Here is a 14,472-nt window from a genome sequence, read left to right as displayed (position 1 = left end):
TTATCATTGAGCATTTGCCTCAACCACTCCATCAGATAGTCAGTTTCACATTCTTACCACTCTCTTCATAAAGAGGTTTCTCTAGAATTCCCTATTGGATTTATTAACTTATATTTATGACCCCCTAGTTTGGTCTCCCCACAAGTGGAAACAGCTTCTCTATGTCTATCCCATTGAACCCTTTCATAATTTTAAAGGCCTCTATCAGGTTACCCCTCAGCCTTGTCTTTTATGGAGAAAGGAGACATAGCCTGTTCAGTTTTTCTTGAAATTTGTACCCTCTAAGTTATGGCACAGGCCGATCGATCGAATGGCCTCCTTCTGGGCTGTAAAATTCTATGACTATATTATAATATATTACATTAGCAACAGGTATCCTTTCTGTCTAGCCCTCTATATCAGAAGGCACACAGCACAACCCACTGTCTATGAAACCATCAGTCTTCAGTGATTGACACTATTCGGGCATATTGTCCGGTCAGATGAAGACTTTGATATGAAGAGAGCCTAAAGTCATCTCAGTCGATGCTCCCTCCAGACTGGCATAGACCTTGAGGGAAACCAAGAGCCACTTGGACCCTTGCGGTCACGCAGGACCTCAAAAAAGCTCAACACTGGCTTCTACTTTGCATGGCACTAGGTGCAAGACTGGAAATTTTGCACACGCACCTCCACACTGCTACTGGTGGAGTAGGCCATCAGTAGTAGTGCTGGCAATAGTGTCTCTCTGGATTTACAGGAGCCTCCACCAGAGTAACAGCAGGTGTGGCAAGGAATTTCAACCCTTTGTTTCCTTCGACATTGTATGACAGTCATTGGTTGTTCTTTTCTTATTTTGCAGATTGCAAAAGGACTGAAAAGGCAGACATTGTATTTGTAGTAGACGGATCTAACAGCATTGACGACATTAAGTTTGAAAGCATGAGAAAGTTCATGTTGACCCTGGTGGACCAGACCGGAGTTGCCACAGACGGAGTTCGATTTGGAGCTATGTTGTTTGGCACCCACCCCAAAACTGCATTTCATCTGAATAATCAGAGCACGAAAGCTGATGTGCGAAAGAAAATCATGCAATTAAAAGGCGAACTGAATGACACTTACACAGTTGATGCCCTTAAACATGCAAGAACCCTTTTGAGTAGAACAAATGGTGGACGAAAGGAAGACGGAGTGCCTCAGTTCCTAATAGTCATTACTGACGGGGATTCCACAGTGGTAGAAGGACTAAATGCTACAGCTACAGCCATCAGAGACAGCAATGTTAATATCTTAGCCGTTGGTGTCGACAAAGCCATTGAAGAAGAACTTCTGATGATTGCAGGATCAAAGGAGAATAGGTTTTACGTTAACAATTTTACACGTTTGGAATATTTAGGCAACAACATTTCTCAGCTTATATGTAATGAAGTTAAACCAGGTAAGTTATTTGCTGAAAGAAAATTTTGTGTAAGTTAAAGATCAGTGTAAATTTGAAAGAATTAGAAAATCGCCATGGTGGAGTCAGGGGTTATGCTGGTCCTGGTGGTCCTTGTGCATGAAACACAAAAAGTATGCAGGTACAGCAAGTAATCAGGAAGGCAAATGGAATGTTGGCCTTTATTACAAGGGGGATGGAGTATAAAAGCAGGGAGATCTTGCTACAACTTTACAGGGTATTGGTGAGGCCACAGCTAGAGTACTGCATACAGTTTTGGTCTCCTTATTTAAGGAAGGATATACTTGCATTGGAGGCCATTCAGAGAAGGTTCACTAGGTTGATTCTGGAGATGAGGGGGTTGATTTATGAAGAAATATTAAGCAGGTAGGGCCTATACTCATTGGAGTTTAGAAGAATGAGAGATTATCTTATTGAAACATATAAGATACTGAGGGGGCTCGACAAGGTAAACGCAGAGAGGATGTTTCCACTCATTGGAGAAATCCAGAAATAGGGGTCATAGTTTACGAATAAAAGGGTTGCTCATTTAGAACTGAGATGAGGAGAAATTTCTTCTCTCTGAGAGTCGTAAATCTGTGGAATTCTCTGCCCCAGAGAGCTGTGGAGCGTGTGGTCATTGAATATATTTAAGATGGAGATCGACAAGAATTTTGAGCGATAAGGGAGTGAAGGGTTATGGGGAGCGGGCAGGGAAGTGGAGCTGAGCCCAAGATCAGATCGACCATGATCATATTAAATGGCAGAGCAAGCTGAAGGGGCCAAATCGCCTACTCCTGCTCCAAATTCTTATGTTCTTATGTTTCGGGCGGTGGTCAATTTCGGCCCCACTGTATGAATGCAAATTATTGTTATGTGTTACAGTTATTTACAGTTTGAATCCAGACAGCAAGTCTCAACAATTTAACACCTAGATTTTGCATCAGGATTGTCACAATAATAGTTTTCAGATGATTAAGGTCTAAGAAAGTGGTACCACTACTCGTCAGCATTCAAGAGTAAACTTGGATTTATAAATTTATTTGGAAAGGACAAAAATTTTAAATGTTTAAAGAAATGAAGCATAGAAAATGCTGATGTCACCAATTTATGGTTTATGCTCTCCTATCCTAGATTGCGAAGTTCGTGAAGCAGACATTGTTTTTCTAATTGATGGATCAAAAAGTATTGACCCAGATGACTTCACCCGCCTGAAAAATGTATTGAAATATATGATACAAATGTTAAGTTTTGATCAATCAAAGTTCCAGTTTGCAGTAGCCCAGTACAGCACAGAGCAAGTCGTTGAATTTTACCTGAATGAGACTAGTACCCAGACTGCACTTGTCAATAGAATTGACAGAATCACCCAACAGTTTGGAAACACCCTGACTGGGAAGGCACTGTCGTTTGTGAAGGGTTTCTTTGAACCATCATCAGGAAGTCGAAAGCTGAAAGGGGTCCCTCAATACCTCCTGGTGATTACAGATGGAGAATCCCAAGACAGCGTGGTTGTCCCAGCCAACAACTTGAGGAAAGAGAACATCAATATTTTTGCCATTGGTGTTGGAGCAGCAAATGAAAATGAACTGGTTCAAATTAGTGGAGCGGCAGATCGAAAATTTCATATTGAGAACTATACTAAATTAGATAGAATTAAAAGAAGTGTTGTCCGTAATATCTGCACCCCACCTGAACAAGGTTAGTGAAATTTGCTTAGTGGTACAGCTTTCAAAATTACACTGTTGCACTAAAATTGCCTGGGACAATATTCGTTAACTATACATCGTATCTCTGGATACCCATGGAGGGAATCAAATGTTATTTCCAAACAGGGTTCTATTAGTAAATTGAAATGGATTGTTTCTTCTCATTTAGGTTTGCATCAAAGATCCTGATGTATGTGAGTAAGAAAGAAGAAAAGGCAGAATTGTTCATAATAGTAATAGTGCAGTAATAATAGTCTTCAATTACACTATAGACTGGGAAAAAAACAGAGTAAAGGGCAAGGAGGGTGAAGAATTCATAAAACGTGTACAGGAGAACTTCCTTAATCAGTATGTGTCTAGTCCAACAAGGAAGGAAGCAATGCTGGATCTAGTTCCGGGGAATGAAATGGGGCATGAGGAGTGTGTTTCAGTGGGAGAACATCCATATAGTGATCAAATGCAGAGTTCCTTCACGGCAAACGAGCCAAAGTTGGGCAGTGTAAACGTTACAAGGACACCCTCAAAGCCTCCCTGGTAAAGTGCGACATCACCACTGACATCTGGGAGTCTCTGGCCGAAGACCGCCCTAGGTGGAGAAAGTGCATCCGGGAGGGCGTTGAGCTCTTCAAATCTCAACGCTGCGAGTGTGAAGAGGTCAGACGCAGGCAGCGGAAGGAGCATGTGGCAAATCAGTCCCACCAGCCCCCTTCCCCCGACGAATGTCTATCCCACTTGTGACAGGGTCTGTAGCTCTCGCATTGGACTGTTCAGCCACCAAAGGACTCACTTTAGGAGTGGAAGCAAGTCTTTCTAGATTCCGAGGAACTGCCTATGATAATGATGATAAAATTAGGTTTATTGTAGTTATGGAAAGGGAAAAGCAAAATACCCAACTGGAAGAGAGCCAATTTCAGTGATTTGAGAAGGGATCGAGCACAAGTAGACTGGAAACCAAGAATGGCCAGGCAAACTGTAAATGAACAAGCCTTTAACACGGAGATAGTTCAGATTCAAACCAAGTGTATTCCCATAAGGAGGAAAGATGGGGTATCCAAAGTTAGAGTTCCCGAAGTGACAAGAAAATAGAGGCTAAAATAAAACAGAGAAAGGAGGTTTATGGCAAATGTCAGGTACAGAATACAATTGAAAACCAGGCAGAATACAGAGACTGCTGGGGGAAATTGGAAAAAGATGTAAGAAAGTCAGAATAAGATAAAAAAATATATATATTTTACAAAGATATAAAATTGTATCATATATATATATATATATATATAGTGATAGTTAAAGGAATGATGGAGCTGATTAGGAACAAAAAATGAAATCTTCTTGTGGAGGCAGAGGGCATTACTGAGGTACTGATTGAGTACTTTGCATCTGTCTTCACAAAAGAAGAGGATGAAGTTAACGTGACAGTAGAGGATGGGAGTGTTGCTCCTGGCCCACAAGCAGTGCTGGAAAGGCACTTACCTGTTCCATCCAGCTGTCCTTACCTCCCTTCAGTTGTCGGGTTTCCCGAGGCCTGGGAACCCGGCCAGCCTGTGTTAAAGCTGGATCTTAGGCAGCTGCCTCAGTAAAATATTTCACTGAGGGACCCACTTCCTGAGAGCGGGTTGGCTGGCCGTCACTCGCCCCACTTCCGTTAAAACTGGAAGTGGGCGGGTTGGAGGAGAGTTGGGTTTGGGTTTGAAATTTTTGATATTTAACTTCCTATGCAACCCAAACCCAGTCATTTTGGGGGGTTGAAATGACCCTCTATGTGTTTATGTCCATTGAATGCACAACATGCTGTGCCAGAGATGAGTGTGCTATCAACTGAGCCGTACTGGCACAAACAGGTGACACTTTACCCAGAAGGGCCAACATCTCTATTTCCTTGCCCACGAATGAGCAGCCACCTCGCTTACGCTACCCCTGCAGCTGCCACAGTCTTGGGCAGGGTCTTGTGATGAGCAGCTGGAGTGCCTGCCCATTTCAGCTAGGAGGCTACTTGTAATATGGAATTCCTGTGATGTACATCGGACCCCAATTGCAATTTCGAAGTACATTTCGGCCTAGCTGTACTAAAAGGTGAATGACTTAACCAGCAGTCTTTAAAGGGCCGCTCACAAAATGATCGAGGAAATTTATATATTTTTAGGTGGTGCCAGGAGGAATGGGAATGATTCTCCTCGGCACACATAGACACTCCGGACTGCTACGGGCCTATACGGGGTCCTCCTGAGAGTGCCTCCCATCCCTCCTCCCCCACGGCTCTAACATTCCCGCCCTCCCGGATCAAATGAGCTGCAGCAGAGCATCCCTTTGGCACCTGCCGATCACCAACGGAATATAAATGAGGCCGGGGCCTCACGTTGGCAAGAACGGATGGGAAACGGGTGTACAACAGTGAGTAGTTAAAATCGGTGGGTAGGCTTTCGACTTCAGCATTCCTGACACTGGAACCATTTTAGGAGTTTGGACATTACATCCCATCAATAACTTGGTCCACCATTTCCATCCTAACATGTTCGATTGTGACGGCTTTAAGCAAACATTGTCAATAATCCTTTTTTCATTTGCTGATCTTTATTTTTGATTTCCAGCTTGCACCGTAAATGTTGCTGTGGGATTTGAAAGCTCAAATCAGATACAATTTGAAAACATACTTGCTGGTCAGTATAAACTACAAGTAAAGCTGGACGAAATCTTAAAGCAAATCACCTCTCTAGAGGTCAGCTGTGACTCAAATTACCATTTGAAAATCAGAGTTGGATTTTACATCCAAAATGAAATCGGCCGGATTGTCCATGAAACCCAATTTAAGGAATACAATTCAAAACTGATTGATGGCCTGCAAGCTATCAAGGCGGACAGTCGCGTTAAGTTAAATGCAAAGAATTTAGAATCATTTTTGAGGAAGTTCAATGAATCGACCTCAAAAGTCAAGGTAATGTTTCCTGTGGGAAAATCTTTTGTTAACAACAATCTTTGGTGCATTTACAGAATGGACTTTTAATGAACACATAAAAGTTGTTTTGCTTATTTTATAGTAGATCATTATGAGACGGACAGGAAGTAGATGTGATGTAAAAGTGTGGCTGGTGAGCTTTATCAGGGCCCATCATTAGATTGAAAAAGATAGAGCTTGCATTTATTGAGCAGCTTTAGGGGTGGAAATCAGGTTGGAGGCTTCTTAGGGTGCTAATGGCGGCAGGATGGTAAATTTTGTGTCGGAAAATGGTTTGCGACGGCAGCCAAAAAATTTGGTTGCTGTGTCCTGAGAGTGGAGTGGGGCGTTCTACACCTCTCTTCGGGCACTAGGCCGGGTGAGCAACTGAAAATCCGTTGCTAAAGAGCCAGCCTCATAGCGTTCCAAGAGAGGCCTCCCTGTCTCTTAATAAATGACTCTTTGAAGTGTAGATGATTAAAATGATGGTCTGTTTAAATATAATTGATCTGTAGGTGATGATATTATTCACGGATGGATTAGATGATCCCTTGCATCAGCTCAAGCGAACATCACAAACGCTCAGAGAAAATGGTAAATATATCTTTATTTTCAAAGCGGCTTGTTTTGGGGTCATTGGCCCTGATATTATCTTGGTGTCATATTCGGTGTGGTGAGGAGGAGTCATAGACAGTAAACCTGGAAGAATGGGTTTCCCGAACGCTCTGCAGTTTTTAATCGGCTAACATCAATCTGTAACTGATCGCTAGATGTTGTGCAGTAGTAAGCTAGGGTGACTTGTTTGCAGATGCGCCGACCTTGTCAGCTGAATCTCTACAGGGGATCTTTTGATTATCTGTCGTAACTTTGGTGGAAGATCTGTGGAAACCCCAGAGAGATTGCAGCGGTTGATCAGGAGACCTCTTGGGGTCATTCTACCCTTTAGTACCATCTTACAATTGCTGTATGAGCAACCACAAACATGAATCCATGCCTTGCCACTCTATGGTACAGTACATTGGCATATGACACTGGATCATACTGGTGCACTTGATTAATGGATCTGTTGAGCAGAATAACTGAAAACTCAACTCATGAGTGCACTAGTAAATGAATATTTTCAATATTGTGAGCAGTGTGTCACCAGCATTAATGTTCTTTGATGTCATTAGTATACGATCGATCTTTCTCTATTGAATTAAAGTTTGATACCAACTTTGAAAAGTGAAAAATGAATCATTGCATTTTTGACCATTCATTTTGAGGTTTAACCACAGATTAATTTTAAATGATGCTGACAATTTGGTTGCTTTGATTGGAGACCATTTCACAATACAACAGTGGATCAGCACCATCTTCTTATCAATAAACAATTTTACACAGCTGTAATAAATTGTGTTGTTAGCAATGTCAAGCTGCCTGTAATTTTGGCCATTGCACCTCCAGCAGCCCAGTGGGTAGAGGCATTACTGAGTGTAGCACTAAACCATACAAAACGGAAGGTCCCTGGTTACATTTCTACACGATGTTTAGTTAGTTGATTTCAGGTAGTGAGGTGAAGGAATGATCAATCAGAGCCCCTGTTCCTGCTCATTATCCTACTGATCCACCTACCCATTCATCCGGGAGAATAAAAGTTTTCTTTGCATCTCTACCCTCACTTTAGGCTTGGCAATTTTCTAATTATGCTCATCATCAGTTCTACACACAGTTTAATTTAGTTAACCAGCATAAATCTAGATTATTCATGCCTACCTGCATTTAAAAGTCTTGAATCCCATCTCCTCATCAATCCATTTTTATCAATGAAACCCTTTCAGCTTCATGACTTTCTTTTGATCACAATGTGCCAGCTCTACTATAGATTAATAACTGCTGTCAATTCAGTTGTCGACAGTAATGTGTAATAATAAAATGGTCATTTTACAAATACAGGAGTCGATTCACTCATCACTGTCGCTCTGGAAGGTGCTGTGAATGTTGATGAGATTCGTCTTGTTGAGTTTGGAAGAGGATTTGGATACAAACAACAGTTATCAATTGAAATGGAGGATATTGGAAGTGCTTTGCTTAAACAAATAGTAAGTGTCCTTTAGAAAAGCAAGACAGAATTGTTCAATATTCTGTAGGTTTTCTCTAAGCAAATGAAATTTAAGACAAAAAAGATCCAATGACACGATGAGATGGAGTTTGTTTTTTTATTGTTGATGATTGTTCCACATATTGGTCCATTAAACAGGTAATTTACACTGGTGAAGAATCTGCTGTTCAGTGAAGTTCTATTTTCAAATTATTGGGCCTGAAATTCGGCACCTGAGCGTGGTTGTTAAGGCTGGTTTTGTGGAAAAAGTAGCATTCGCATCTCTGCCGTCTACGTTGGTGAGGGCAAAAAAAAGGCGTTGTTTACCTTCACCTGAAGCAGGTGTTAGGCCATTAACATAGTCAAATAAAGGATCTATCGCTTGCTGCTCCACCTCTTACAAATTTGGTGTGCATCTGTGGCAGCCATCGCCAGCGATATTTACACCGGGGAAACAAATGATAAACAGCGCCGAATGAAAAAAAGGCAAAAGTGTTCCAACCTCTCTCCCAACTCCGACCATCAGGCCCTCTCCGAACACCCCCCGAGGCCCGACCTCCTCCCCCCTACCCCCCCCACCCCTAACCCCAATCCTGGCCCTGAGTCCCAACCGATCCCCCCCCCGACAGATCCTGATCCTGTGTCCCGACCTCCCCCGCCTCCCCCCCCACCACCTCCTCCGCTCCAAGTCCTGACCCTCACCCTCTGATCCTGGCCCTGTGTCCAGACCTCCCTCCACACCCAACCAATCCTGGCCCTGTGTCCAGACCTCCCCTCCCCACCCCACCAATCCTGACCCCATGAAGCGACCTCCCCCGCACCCCCCCACCTCTCGATCCTGGGCCCAAGTCCCGACCCCCCCCCCCCAATACTGACTCCATGTCCCGACCTCCCCCGCCCCTCCCACCCCCCGATCCTGGCCCCAAGTCCCGACCTCCCGGCCCCCCCCCCCCGCCCCCGATCCTGGCCCCAAGTCCCGACCTCCCGGCCCCCCCCCCCGCCCCCGATCCTGGCCCCAAGTCCCGACCTCCCGGCCCCCCCCCCCCCGCCCCCGATCCTGGCCCCAAGTACCGACCTCCCCGGCCCCCTCATCCCCCGATCCTGGCCCCAATCCCGACCTCCCGCAACCCCCCTATCCCCCGATCCTGGCCCCATGTCCCGACCTCCCGCCCCCCCCCGCATCCCGATCCTGGCCTCAAGTCCCGACCTACCCCGCCCCCCGATCCTGGCCTCAAGTCCCGACTTACCCCGGCCCCCCCACCCCCCGATCCTGGCCCCAAGTCCCGACCCTCCCCACCCCCCGATCCTGGCCCCAAGTCCCGACCTCCCGGCCGCCCCCCCACCCGTCCCCGATCCTGGCCCCAAGTACCAACCTCCCCTGGCCCCCTCACCCCCCGATCCTGGCCCAATCCCGACCTCCCGCAACCCCCCTGTCCCCCGATCCTGCCCCCAAGTCCCGACCTCCCGCCCCCCCCCACCCCCCGATCCTGGCCTCAAGTCCCGACTTACCCCGGCCCCCCCACCCCTCGATCCTGGCCCCAAGTCCCGACCCTCCCCCGCCCCCCGATCCTGGCCCCAAGTCCCGACCTTCCCCGCCCCCCCCACCCCCTGATCCTGGCCCCATGTCCTGACTTCCTCCCCACTCCCTACGTCCCCACGATCCCGGCCCCGAGTCCTGACCCCTACCCCCTCCCCCAGAGACCTTGCACATCTAAAGCTGGGCTGAACACCACAATAATGATAATCAGCAGGCAGCACCAAATTAGCGGAAATCAAAACAGAAAATGCTGGAAATGCTCAGCAGGTCAGGCAGCATCTGTGGAGAGAGAAACAGAGTTAACAGTTCAGGTCGATGACCTTTCGTCAGAACCAAAATAACGGTGCCGCCTGCGATCCTTTTACTGCCGCTAGGACACCTCAACCTGCCCGTTTTCGGGCCTGTTCAGATTTCTAGGCTTTCTTTTCTTTCACGAATGGATTGATTTCTTTTTCCTGAAGTTGTAGCAGCAGAATTAATTTCACAACGTCAATCAAACAAACCTTTTTTCCAGAGTACCGTTGCAGAAAGGCAGTGTTGTAATGTGTATTGTGTGTGTGAAGCAGAATCAGGAAGGCGAGGTGATCCGGGGAGCCCTGGGACGCAGGTAAGATACTTTATAAAACCAATCAGATTCAATGTACATTTTCTCCAATTAAATGCAAGAATGATGGAATATGAATGTGAATATTTCGCCGCTTTTATAAAACGATCCAATGTGAAAGTTTCAACCCCGAAATTCCCATCAACTCGCTTCACTGGTGGCAGTGCTCCACGAATGGGCAGTAAATGTATCCAACGGAGCAGGACCAGACAGCATTCCAAAGTACTGGGACACCGTCAGTTACACCCCTGCGAGTACTGATAGCTGAAAATGTCGAGAACCTTTCAGTGGAAATAAACAGGGCTTTCCAGAGGAGATCGATTACTTCTGGCTGGAAGAGACTTTCCTGGGGCCTTAGCAGCACCAATGCCACTCTTGGCACTCAGTCCACTGAGGCCTTTAAAAAGTATGTTGGTGGGAAGCCCAGGAGTTCCCCCTTGACATGGGAGGGGGCAGGCAGAACTAGGTTATGGTCCATTTTCTAATTCCCCCCACCCCTCCATCCACCCCAATCCCTACCTTACACCTTAATCAGAATTTCAGGACCTTAATTTTTAGATTGAAATTTATACCAATGTAAAATGAATATCTGCAATTAAATGACAATATTTAAGAGAACTTTTTTTGCATGCCGATGTTATTTATTTAAGTTAACAACATGCTTTTATTTTTGTATTAAATACTTGATGGGTGTGTCGATCTTACAGGGAAGTAAAGGCCGAACAGGATTTCTTGGCTATCCAGGAGAAGATGGAGTTGAGGTGAGTTTGGTTATTTTCAAAAGGCTTGTAGAGAATTTTAGTTGCTTTTGTTTTAGATCCGAGTTCTGCTGGTTTACATCGTAAAGAATTGAAGACAACTCCCCTAATTAGTAAACTATTATGGGTTTGTCCCATCGCTGCAAAGGGAAACTTTATCACTTCATTACATGTTTAGCCTTCCTGTTCATTATCAGCACGTCCCATGTTTGAATGGATTACAGAATATAGCTCTTGGAACCAAAACAATTTAGATACACAATTACACGGTATGTATGAGCAGTTTACTGAGACATGATGCACTTAATGCACTGGCGTGCACTGAGGTCACTGAGGTGAGTGCCAACAGCCCTTAAAGCTGTAATTGTGTTTTTCTGGGAGAAACAAAAGTGGTTGCACCAGAGAAGTCCCACACAGAGATCTGTCTGAGTCCCCACTGGAGGAGATTCTGCAATGAAGGCTGCGACCCAGTCATAAGAAGGCTCCATTTCTTTGCAAGCCTCCTGTTAAAAGGGTGTCGAGTGTCTTTTGTACTTTTTAACTGCTCCAGCTTTCCCCCCAGCCCCCACCTTTCATTGATATCAAACTGGGGATTTTAATGAGCCTTGGGAGCAGGCCGTGTACAGGTTGGACGAGCATAAAGCAGATCCCGGTCAACATTTTCATGCACATATTGGACAGGGCACAAAGTAAGCTTTGTCACGTTATGTTTTCATAATGTAGATGGAGATGTCATAAAAACAGAAAGTGGAAATTAAATCCAAATGTATTTTACAGGGCAAGAGAGGCCCACCAGGTGTCACTGGGTCTCGAGGATTTAGCGGATGCCCAGGTCCCAGAGGTTATAAGGTAAGCGACTGTCAAATGCATCTCCCTTCAGCAGTAACTAAAAAATGTTCCTACTTTTGGAATCAGCATTCTTACAATTGTACATTATGTTTCAGGGAGGAAGAGGAATTCGAGGGATAAAGGTACATTTGGCTTATTTACACTTCATTAAAATCCAATAAAGAGTAAATGTTTTCTGTTGCCTGACATCTGATTTTACCAGTGTACTAAAACCCAACATTGCTGTTGTAACAGGGTATTGATGGAGACCAAGGTGTTGATGGAATCAATGGAGAGCAGGTAATTGGTGAGATAAATTTGTCACAATTCACTTTTCGCAGTTGTGTCCAAGTATTGATACAAGATTGTGTTCGCACAGGGAGAATATGGAGCATTTGGATCCTCCGGGGAAGAAGGGAAGCAAGGATATCTGGTAATGTTTTTATCAGCATCAGCAATCAAATTAAACTGGCTTTGCTACCCCCACCCTGCCCCCCACCCAGACCCCCCACCAAAAAAAAGCATTGTGTCTGAGCTGTTCTATCCATCCTGTCTAATACAATTTTCCTTTATGGAAGTGTTGTTTGATCAGTTCTTCCTTAATTAAATAGTTATCCTGAAAAATAAGAATTATTTTAACCCATTGTCTACAGTAATGTTTAAGTACAGTAATATACTGATAGCATATTGGATGCATTACTAATGACGTTATGAGCAGGAGGTCCAGCAGCTAGCCGACAATCACGATGTACGAGGATTCTTTATCGCCATCAAGACCACCTACGGCCCAAGCACCCAAGGCCCTACCCCACTGCTGGCGAAAAACGAAGAGGCACTAATCAAGGACAGAGAGGCAGTCAGTGTCTGCTGGAAGGAGCACTTCGAAGATCTCCTTAACCGAGGCTCTGTCTTCGATGTGAGTGTCCTCGACTCCATCCCACAGCATGCTACCCATCACCATCTCAGCACAAATCCAGCCCGGCACGAGGTAGAAAAGGCCATCCGACATCTGAAGAACAACAAGGCTTCAGGAGCGGATGGACTTCCCGCCGAGCACTAAAACATGGCATTACCGCGAATACATGATCTCATTTCTCTTATCGGGAAGGAGGAGAGCATGCCAGGAGATCTCAGAGAAGCCATAATTGTGACCATCTTCACGAAAGGTGACAAGTCCGATGGTGGTAACTGCAGAGGAGTTTCCCTGCTGTTGGCCGCAGGGAAAGTCATCGCAAGAATCCTCCTGAACCGTCTTCTCCCTGTTGCTGAAGAGCTCCTCCCTGAGTCACAATGCGGATTCCATCCACTAAGGGGCACAACAGACATGATCATCACCGGGCGGCAATTACAAGAGAAATGCTTGAAACAGCACCAACCCTTGTACATGGCCTTCTTTGACCTTCAACATGGTTAACCGTGAGGGATTATGGAATGTCCTCCTCCGGTTCGGCTGCCCTCAAAAGTTAGTCACCATCCTCCGCCTGCTCCGCGATGACATGCAAGCTGTGATCCTGACCACAGATCCACCACACACCCAATTCACGTTTGGACCAGGATCAAGCAAGGCTGTGTCATCGCACCAATGCTCTTCTCGATCTTCCATGCTGCAATGCTCCATTTCACGCTCAGCAAGCTCCCTGCTGGAGTGGAGCTAAATTACAGGACAAACGGGAATCTGTTCAATCTCCGCTGCCTCCAGGCCATTCTCTGTCATTGAACTAAAGTTCGCAAATGATGCTTGCGTATGCACACACTTGGAGGCCGAACTCCAAGCCATCGTCAATACCTTCACTGAGGCGTACGAGCACATGGGCCTTACACTGAACATCTGTAAGACAAAGGTCCTCTACCAACCTGCCCCCGCCACACAGCACGATAAGGCCTTGGACAACGTGAACTATTTTTCATACCCCGGGAGCCTACTGTCAACAAGAGCAGACATCGACGATGAGGTCCAACACGGCCTTCAGTGTGCCAGTGCAACCTTTGGTCGCCTGAGGAAGAGAGTGTTTTGTTAGAAATATGCCAGGTTATGGTCTTACAATCACAAGCACATTGACTAAGTATATACATTTCCAGCAAATTTGATGCAAACAACCAAAACAGATATTGTAAAGAAAGCTGAAATTTAACATTTAATCAACAAGTCATGGACTTAAAAGATTCTCCAGATATCTTCTACTCGCATCCATTCATTGTGGATAATTCATTTTAAATGTATTTCTTCCTAGCCTTCAATTGTCCCAATCTAAATTCTATATTGTTTTTCACTTAAACACACCTTCAATCGCTTTTATTCATTAACTAGATAGTTTCTCGATGGGAGTATGTATCAGTGCTTTAATAATTGTCACAATTCCCTGAGCCACATTAACCATTTCATGTCTTCTGTTATCAAGTAACACAGCATGTCTTGAGACCTGTTCTTTAGTGCAAATTCACCATGCATTTCCACATACAAGTTGCCTCATGTGCAACAAATCACGTCTGCACTCTTACACCGGTATCTATCTCTATGCCATTCGATGCAAGCCATCTTGGGCTTTCAGATAATCTTATCAAAAGATTGTCGAGAATCTTTGCTCATCTTCCACTGCATGTTTCAGGTAGTGG

At 45.1% G+C, this 14,472-nt stretch overlaps 1 protein-coding gene across 1 annotated transcript in view; it reads left to right on the top strand.

Annotated features, from left to right (window-relative positions):
• LOC139264066 (collagen alpha-6(VI) chain-like) overlaps nt 1–14,472 on the top strand; it is a 217,589-nt gene that overhangs the window by 75,238 nt on the left and 127,879 nt on the right. The window contains exons 7-17 of the mRNA XM_070880164.1: nt 842–1,417; nt 2,549–3,115; nt 5,709–6,052; nt 6,568–6,646; nt 7,988–8,133; nt 10,184–10,276; nt 10,981–11,034; nt 11,809–11,880; nt 11,976–12,002; nt 12,115–12,159; nt 12,239–12,292. Coding sequence (XP_070736265.1) covers nt 842–1,417; nt 2,549–3,115; nt 5,709–6,052; nt 6,568–6,646; nt 7,988–8,133; nt 10,184–10,276; nt 10,981–11,034; nt 11,809–11,880; nt 11,976–12,002; nt 12,115–12,159; nt 12,239–12,292 — 2,057 coding nt within the window. The remainder of the gene's footprint in view (nt 1–841; nt 1,418–2,548; nt 3,116–5,708; nt 6,053–6,567; nt 6,647–7,987; nt 8,134–10,183; nt 10,277–10,980; nt 11,035–11,808; nt 11,881–11,975; nt 12,003–12,114; nt 12,160–12,238; nt 12,293–14,472) is intronic.

Source organism: Pristiophorus japonicus, chromosome 5, assembly GCF_044704955.1.
Source record: "Pristiophorus japonicus isolate sPriJap1 chromosome 5, sPriJap1.hap1, whole genome shotgun sequence".
Taxonomy (NCBI): Eukaryota; Metazoa; Chordata; class Chondrichthyes; family Pristiophoridae; genus Pristiophorus; species Pristiophorus japonicus.
This window is presented reverse-complemented; position numbering and strand designations above follow the sequence as displayed.